Here is a 9,378-nt window from a genome sequence, read left to right on the forward strand (position 1 = left end):
GCTTACACCACGACAAAGCCGAGCTTTTAACAAGCCGGGCGAATTTGGACCATCAAGCTTGGTGGGACAAATTCGCTCGGCAATTTGTATCGGCAATGGATTGCCGAACCAATTTGTCGCGGCAATGTGGTGGTGTAAGTGCAATTGGTCCACCAATATTTCGTGGTGTAAGCGCAGCTTATATTATTGATGCAAATCTATTTTCGCTCCAATCGGTCAATTTCATTCCTGATTCTACCGACAGATCTGAAAGGATGTCTCTCAAAGTTTGCGTGTGCGGAGGAGGCCACGGCGGCCATGTGATGGCAGGCCTGGCTGCGTATCGAGAAGGTGTCGAAGTGCGTGTCCTTACCATGACAGGCGATAAAGCTGAACGTTGGACGAAGGCTATGGGGAACGCTGGCGGCATTACTGTAGTTGTCAACAACAAAGATGGTACACAGACCGAGATCAAATCGAAACCCGACATCGTCACCAAAGATCCTGCAGTGGCTGTAGCTGGAGCTGATGTTGTGGTCCTAACTACAGTAGCTACTGCTTGTGCTCGAAGAAGGTACTTGCAAACCATAAAACCCTTCATTAAAGACGGGGCCCTGTTGCTAGCACTCCCGGGAGAACTTGGCTTCTCCCTTCAGGTTCGTGATATACTCGGAGATAAGGCTGAGAACATAAAAACTGTATTTGCATGTGTTATGCCATGGGGATGCCGGTTTGTAGTGTTCGGTGAAAAAGCCGAAGTTCTCGCGACGAAGAAAACCTGTTCAGTAGTGTTGAGTAAAGGAACGACATCAACCATTGACCCTATATTCACAATACAGACGCTGCTTGGAACAGAGCCTAAGGTATGCCTTGCAAAACATTTCCTTGAACTGGAATTGATACATTTTTCGTTCATCCATCCCTGCATGATGGAGGGACAATGGGGGGACTGGGATGGGGAACCTGTTGATGAACCGCCGATTCTTTATCCGGGCATCACGCAAGAGGTCGCCGACTCAATAGAGCAGTGCAGCGAAGAACGTCTATTGCTGGCAAAAACCATCATGACAGTTTCACCGAAGGTTGATCTCAACGAAGTCAAGGGGATACATCAATGGTTTTTTCCGAGAACTACAGCGAATACATCACCGACAAACGGGACCTGTACCATGTTTTGACAACGCACAGGCCCTTCAGTCTTGCAAGGCATCCGATGAAAGCTGTCGAAAAAGGCTTTATCCCCGACTTCACGCATCGCTTTACGACGGAAGATATCCCAGCGCTGGTCTATATCAAGGGACTTGCTCTAGCTGCTGGGGTAGCGACTCCAGTCCATGATAGATTGATCAACTGGGGCCAGGAAAAGATCGGGATGGAGTATTTGGTGGATGGGCAGTTGACTGGGAAGGACGTGGCATCAACGGCTTGCATCCAGAGCTATGGCTTTCGTTCTTTGGAGGCGTTTCTTGTTGCTATTGACTGTAATAGAGATTAGGACATGGTAACAGAAAACCCTAAAGTTGCTCATATGATTGATTTGATTATGATTATTATGAAAATGAGTCTAAATGATAGTATTTTACAAAATTGCTGTGTTGGTCAATGCCAAAATGATCATCGAGTTAATGTGCAGGAAGTTATTCAGGGGGTGAAACAGCTTAAAGCGGGAAAGAAGTACAGTATTTCAGACATTAGATCTGATCATTTTATAAATGGTGGTCCTAAACTTTCTACGTATATATCGTTTCTGCTTAGTTCGATGATCTCACATGGTTACTGTCCTATTTTACAAGGTCTAAGGTAATACCGATACCTAAAAATAATAGGAAGTCTTTATGTTCATCAGAGAATTAAAGAGGTATTTCTCTGAGCAGCATAATTGGCAAGATTCTCGATAACATCCTATTTAAAGACGTACGATTTTATTCTATCTACATCTGACTCCCAGTTTGGTTTTAAGGCAACTTTTTGTCGTCTACTGAAATAAAAATACTTCTAGATTTTTTTGTGTACAATGTAAGTGTGAATATTTTGATTGATATGATGGAGATTGATGATGTGGTGATGATATGATGGAGATTGCTGATGTGGTGATGATATGATTTTTCTATAAGGCTTGTAATACTAGGAGAGGATGTCGTTGTGCAGAAAGTTATGACGAGAAATTGGCACGGGGGCAATAAAAGAGGCAGATGTTGGCAGTTACCACGGCTTGGTCATTGGGAATGTTCGACTCAAGTTGAAGAATCCCCCTAAGAAACGTGTCAACAAATCTTTTGTGCGATTAGACAGTGAGAGCAAGCGTTCTCGAAATTTCTCCGAGTGAAGACCAGGGTCAGACAAGGATGCATCCTTTCACCAACCATCTTTTGCCTGGGTTGTGAGGAGAGTACTACACAGGAACCTGTGGGGGGGGGGGGGTACATTGGGGTCTCTTTGAACACCTTGTGGAATGACCACAATCTGCAACATTGAGACCGACGTGAAAAAAAGAAGATGGGAGTGGTTTGACCATGTCTAGAGAACAGAGAAAGCAATGCAGACCACGAAGGGAACCTAGGGAAGAACAGTGGACCTTGAAAGTTGGGCACGTAAGACGTGGCAGACAGGGTGCAAAAGACGGCGCAGACTCGTGGATGGCTTGAGCTCTGTAGAGCTGCGGGTTCAAGATGATGAATGGCCTCAGTGCACATACGAGCTTTCATTGTATACCAGTCTTATTGTGGGTGCCAAGAAACATCTACCGGTGATAAGCTAGTTTGTTATAAAGTGATTTCATCATGTTGATACGCCCTGTACGTCACCGTTTGCAGACAGAACAGCGACCGAGAATGGTAGTTGATAAAACTTGGAATCAGTGAAACCATGTAACCAGTGATAAACCTTGGAATAGTCAGTACTAAACCGTGGAATCACTGTGCAAGTACCGCGTGAAATCGGGCGCGTTCCTTCCACGATTTATACCCTCCCAACTGCCAATCTCGTCCCAGCTGATTTTATTGATAGCAATTTGCCAGTAGTTCCAGAATCAACCTTTTTGTGGAGGATGACGTCATCATTGAATGCATTGGAAATGTGTTGTTGTCGTTAAAAAATAAACTTATATTCATGACGGGCCGCCATTTGCAAATATCTAATTATTGCTCTTCGATGAAAGCAAAAATAAGCTTTTGTAATTGTTTTGTATTCCATATAATACTAAAATAAAACGTTTTTATTAGAAGAATCATTTGTATATATAATGCTCTGATAAAGCTCAGTAGATATGACAAACATGCACACGGGAATCACTAAAAAAAATTGTCCGCTTAGAACTGGTTACATCACGAAAGTATCTCTACATCCCTCGATGTGTACATGAATATGTACGAAATCGCTCACAGCGAAGGAGTTTATTCACATTTGTCATCTCCAAACCCGGCTAAAACCTTCGGTAATAAACCTTCATCTACGTTTCTACGGATAAGTGCCAGCCGGTACTGCATGATGTAGTCAATCTTCTCTGTATCACCCTGTATGATCACACCGCTCCGTAGTTCAAATAGGCCCCGTGTGGTGGCGTAGTAAGCGGAGCGCTGATTGGTCCATATTATGGGTGTGTGGTGGGCGTGTCGTGACGTGCATGCCTATATTTTGGAGATCAGTAATGTACACTGGAGGCGAGGTATGACTGGGTTGTTCTAAAATATAGATTATTGAATCGGATATGCGACTGTCAAAACTACCGTCAAATTCCGATCTGATCATGTAAAAATAATCTCTAAATATTGATTCGTAACCACCTTAGGTTCAAATGGCATTATTTCATGTTTTTATGCATTTTTAGGACTGATTCCGAGGTTTATCACTGGTTTCAAGGTTTCACTGGTTCCAAGCTTTATCACCTACCACCGAGAATCGGAGCTCCAGTAAATGGTTCAATTAATTAAACCTTGATTGATCGCGCTCTCAGGAGCGGGACCCTGGACGTATCCACGCCTACGCCACATGATCGTTGTTATGAGATATCGATCGCCGCGGGGGTTGTGCAGTGTAAGTGGGTCAAGCGATGATGATCATGACCGGGTAAACTGCGTGTTCTGGCATGCGGCCATCGTAGGGAAGGTCATTGGACTTGGTGAAGTCGGCGCTGAACTGGGCGGTGGTGTCCTATCACGTAGTCTCAGCAGTCGGGGTAAAAATGTAATCAGTTGACCGGTATGCTACCCGGTCATTGCACTCGGGGGTCAAAGAGTCTGCTCCACTCGACTGGGTGCACTCGGGTCAAACTGTACCCAGTTGACCGGTATGCTGGTACACGCTCATTGCTGACCTGGTGACGTGCCCTGGTACGTGTTCATTGCAACGGTTACTGCGTGACCTTGTGTCCTGTTACGCAGTCATTGCACTCATGGTCAAACGGTTACTAGGTGACCTTTTGTCTTGTTACGCAGTCATTGCACGCGAGGTCAAATGGCTGACCGGCGCTCTTGCACGCGATGCCATTTTCTCGTGAAATGGAATAGATAGTCGCATACCAATATTGGTATATCATACAAACCACGTAACTGTTTCCTTTGTTGTCATTTTGCATCGGTATCATTACCCAGAAAAATGTATTGAGTGTTATGATAACTGCTGGATATCTTGCCGAGTCTTAAAAGGTTTGCCTGAAATTATGATCCATAACAAACTAATCCAGGCTTTTGCATGAAAATATTTATATACTAGTATGCGTTCTTTTTTGATAAAAAAAGTCTCATTCATAACTCCACCTTATTGATCGAAGCAATCAATATTACGTTTTGTTAAATTAGCGTTCAACGAAAAAAAAAACGAAAATCAAGGCGTGTTTACGATGGTAAGGGCAAATTTATGCTGTTTAAATTTGCACTTGTTGAACCTCAATATCCGTCAGGTTTTAAAGGGACACCTTAAGTGTTGGATTTACCTAGTCAGGAGGATAATGACTCTCTTTGCCACCATGCGCCGCCACTTGTGGTATCACATGAATTCTCACTAGGCTCTCCAATGATTTTTTTGCTTGGGTTGTGAGGCATTTTTGGACATGGCTTGTGAAACGCATGGATACCCCCAGTTCTAGCGCATTGTTTATAGCGGCTTATCATAAACCGCGAGATGCGGAATGCCAAATCGCGAGATGTCAACCTCGGTGAGAGTACCATGCGCCACAGGATATACCGCAAATATGGAACCTGAAAACGCGAACATTCATCAGACCGAGGCTGTAGTACGGAACTCTCCTTGTTTTGATTGGCCCATTGAAATAGACTCTGCTGTGCGATGTGTGGAATTTAACCTAATTTATAGCCTAGTTTCGATGGTCAAACCATCCCGCGCTATTTTTAGGGATGACCAGACGTTCACCAGTTGCATGCCCTGTGTTATCGGCCAATCATGTGCATAGTGACTTGTGCCGCCAGGCGTAACGTAAAAATAATCTTGATACATGCAGCATCCTGAACCTCGTGGTATTATACTCACAGTTTATCTTGATAAGTTGCAAAAACCTTTGTGGTCAAGATGAACATGCAGTTGCATGTAACCTTTGTATTGTCTTCGTACTACTTCTACTCTCATTGAATGGAGAAATGGACAGCAGCCTCAGAAATGGTGATTGTCATGGTCCAGTGAAGTAGAAAATCTTGTGGCAGAAAATAATGATTACTCATCTCGTGATTTCGCGATTTCTCATCTCGCGGTTTATAATAAGCCCCTTCATATAACAGGATCGGATTCGCCCTAGTTTATAAAGAACGGATGCTGCCACACCGTGAAGTCGGTGATAGATTAAAATGCCATGACATTTTTGGAGAAGGTTACCCTGCATAGGGTACCATGCCCTCACCTGCATAGGGTACCATGCTCTTAACTTGTCATTAGTTACCACGTTTTTAGTGTCATCGTCCCATTGATATTGTAATATTGAATATCAAAGCGATAGAGCAAAGGGGTTTAACCGTTTTGAAACCAAAGTAGATAGATAAAATCTTAGAAATCAATTTCGGGCCACCAGCTTCAAAAGCGACCTGTGTATGGAAAGTAGCCTCTTATTTGTGGAGATACGTCATTAACCTGTATTATGGGTGCACATTGAATTTATGATATACCGCAAAATGGAGATCAAAGTCTGATTTGACAGGAAAAACAACTAATACTTTCTAAGATATATTGGGAGAAAGCTATAGCCCTTCCATGGCATTCTATTCACAATGTTGGTGTGTATGATGAGTAGAAAAAAATATTGCAGAGCGAGGTCGCCCTCTCTTTATCGAATTGGCGAAGGTTTTGCCCCGCAGAAAAGGAGACTTCCACCCCGACACACTCAAACGCCCCATTTTCCTTTCGCACTTGATTTGTAGAGTTCATCTTTACGTATGTGATATTTGCGATGGACCCACACTTGGCGATTAAGGTTTGGCCCCCAAGGTTAGGAGATATCCACCATGACACCAATCAACTGCCACACCTTCTTCCTATTCCGAATCACAGCAAAAACCAGGGTGTGTGGGCAATGCATTGACTTCGACCTTTTTAGAGAGTCAATTCCCCCACCCGCCCCAACAAGCTGCGGATCAGAGAGCAACTTCCAATTCTGAACGATCCCGTGTCAACAATTCCCCTGTTGACATGCTCAGCCCTCCCGCCCCCTTTGCCCTTCCTTTGCCATTTCTCAGAAGGATGACTGTTACATTCAAAGGTCGATCGGGTTTTTTGAAGTAAATTTTAAATGATGCGATCGTCAACTATTCTGTTCTGAAGGCAGCGGCAAAAACATGAAAGAGTGTCGTTTTATCCTTCTGATTCATAAACTGGTTCTTGAGACCAACAGAGTCAGCATCAGGAACCATCCACCGATTCCCATCTAGACATTCATGAATGAATCAGACCAGGCAGCGCAGGTGATTAAACATTGGAAGAGAAATTGCCAGCGCTGATGGCAAAATCTCGCCATTTTCCTGCGTGTCATAAATACAGATTTTTATAACATCACATCTGATCCTAACAGTTAAGTTTTCCAGCGTTTTTCGGCCCCTGGTCGCCTTCTGTGTACATATTGAGGGAGATTCACGCTCCCAGGCTAGCGTTGACGTCACACACGGATTACCAGGCACCTCTGACGTCACATTGACGTCAGAGCTCTGGGTTGGCTGGTGCGCTACACACATACGATCCGTATAGAAATGAGCAGGGATTGTTTGGTTTCGGAGGAACATCCATTTCCAGGTTTCCGAAGAGACAAGTTGCTCTCAGGGTGCGATTAATGATTTTGAACATGATACTGAGCTTTTCTCGACCCTGGGAGATGAGTTGCTTGGCATTTGGTGCAGCGTAGTTGAGTGTTGGTGGGTTGTTCAAAGCAGGGAGGCAGTGCCGGGTTCGACAGACAGGTTTCCTCGACCAGGGGGTGCTGATGATGAATTAGAGCGGTGTAGTTTAGTTTTTAGATTGTTCAAAGCAAGAAGGACATTAATGGAGCAATGATGCCTGACGCCTGAAAAAGGAACGAGACTACCCTTTGAAACCACAAGTGCATGCATGGTGTGGCAGATCTAGTTTGTAGACCTACCCTGGACTTCAGTTAGAGGGACAATCTATTCAGCTACACCGCCATGTCGACCGATGTCGGCCTGCAGACAATGTATAAGCATGATGTATTGCCAACCATGACCAGGGATTCTCACCAATGTATTCCCGGTAATGCTTGGCAAACCATTTCACATGCCCGTGCCTCTGAATTCACAAGTGCAATCTGTGCTAAAACGCCCTTTAACTTACCCGTGCCTTCTGAGTTTACAAACTGCCCGTGCATTTTAGTACACAATATCACCATTTTCACTTACCCGTGCCTTTCAGGTCACTTGCATGTCCGTGAGTTGATGGCTGCAATATTAATTGCTGCTACTATTTCGTGGAAAACCACGGTGTAACAGGTACCAATTGGCCCTTGAAGTCGGCCTATTCGTCCTTTCTTTCTATTTGATGGCGAAGTGTGCAATAGAAGTAGATAGGACCTATTTTATTTAATGGCGTAAATGATGATTTTCAACGATACTTAGTTCGTGACCGTTATTCTCACCTTAGTTTTACAACGCAACGTATGTCGTACAAGCCCTTTCCGTTCGTGGGCAACGCAGCACCTCCGCTAGCAGAGGTCATGGACGACGATACGCTGCGTAAAGTTCCTATGTGGAGATAAATATTACTAACATTTCTCGTTGCTCGATCAATGAGAGTGACAAGATACCGTTAGTTGATGGGAGTCGCCATCTGATTACCGACTGAAGTACTATTTTAATCGTTCGGTCTATGCAACGTCCGACATCATTATTGACATTAGAAAATAAGTAAAAGTAAGTAAGTAAGTGACATGTGGGAAGTGAACGAATGAGGCCTATGTAACGTCAGCCCTAGGGGAAATATCAGGCTGCATGGGAATTTCCTCAAAACTAGTTAAAAGCACCGAGTGGCACTGGCCAGGCCTCGAACCCACTTCCCGATTACAAGTCGGAAGCTCTTCCACTCGGCCACCGCAATTATAATGTCTCTGGGCATCAGGAGGGAACCTGCATGCGTGGATGACAGAATACTGCTTTCATTTATATTATATACCCGCTGCATATCGTCAACACTCTGGAGGTAGTGGATCGGATACCTCTCTCATAAGAGTGATTAGGACAAATGGACTACCTCAGAAGTCTTTTGCGATCATGATTCTGACAGACATGACTAAATTAATGGGCCGGTCATGTTTCGTTTTTATCGAATGGTTCGTCGGCACACGAGCAGGATATGTAGATCGTCAAACATGACAAAAGACATGACAAAACTTCCCTCATAAAGACAATAGATATGTCACGTGTCTCATGATATGTCACGTATCTCATATCGGCAGCGAGCGCTTGTTTAAAGGTTGACTGACTACTCCCCCCCCCGCCCCATGATAAATACTCATTCTCCACTCCACGCCAAATCAATTAAAAACGGTTGGTGGTTTACCAGGCCCTATCTCCAACTTGGTCAAGTATATTCGTAGTTCTAGTTTCACAACATAAACTTGGACTGAGCTTTTTCAAAATAGAAACTCCTTTGGCTACCTAAGACCGATTCATCAGCAATTCATGATGTTCTGCTCGTTCGATTCTACTCAACATGATCAATTTGGACAGGCTGTACGTTGGCGACAAAGTTATGCAATGGCCATTACGTCATGCCCCGGCTTGGCCTTGTTTTGATTTCGCAGTAATTAATCAACCAGTCTCACATCGGTGAAACTAGAGTATATCCAATGTCATTGCGAACGCATTTGCCTTTAAATAAGGCCCAAGATCGTTATATCATGATTAGCCTGAATTCAAGTCTAAAAGTAAATGTAAGCGATAAATCACACACTGCTCT

At 44.0% G+C, this 9,378-nt stretch overlaps 1 protein-coding gene across 1 annotated transcript; it reads left to right on the forward strand.

Annotated features, from left to right (window-relative positions):
- Positions 1 to 254: 254 nt before the first annotated feature.
- Positions 255 to 1,157, forward strand: LOC135499408 (octopine dehydrogenase-like). Its single transcript, XM_064790152.1, has one exon. The coding sequence runs from the start codon at positions 255 to 257 to the stop codon at positions 1,155 to 1,157; it is 903 nt and encodes a 300-aa protein (XP_064646222.1).
- The last annotated feature ends 8,221 nt before the right edge of the window (positions 1,158 to 9,378 follow it).

This window comes from Lineus longissimus, chromosome 15 (genome assembly GCF_910592395.1).
Source record: "Lineus longissimus chromosome 15, tnLinLong1.2, whole genome shotgun sequence".
NCBI lineage: Eukaryota > Metazoa > Nemertea > Pilidiophora > Heteronemertea > Lineidae > Lineus > Lineus longissimus.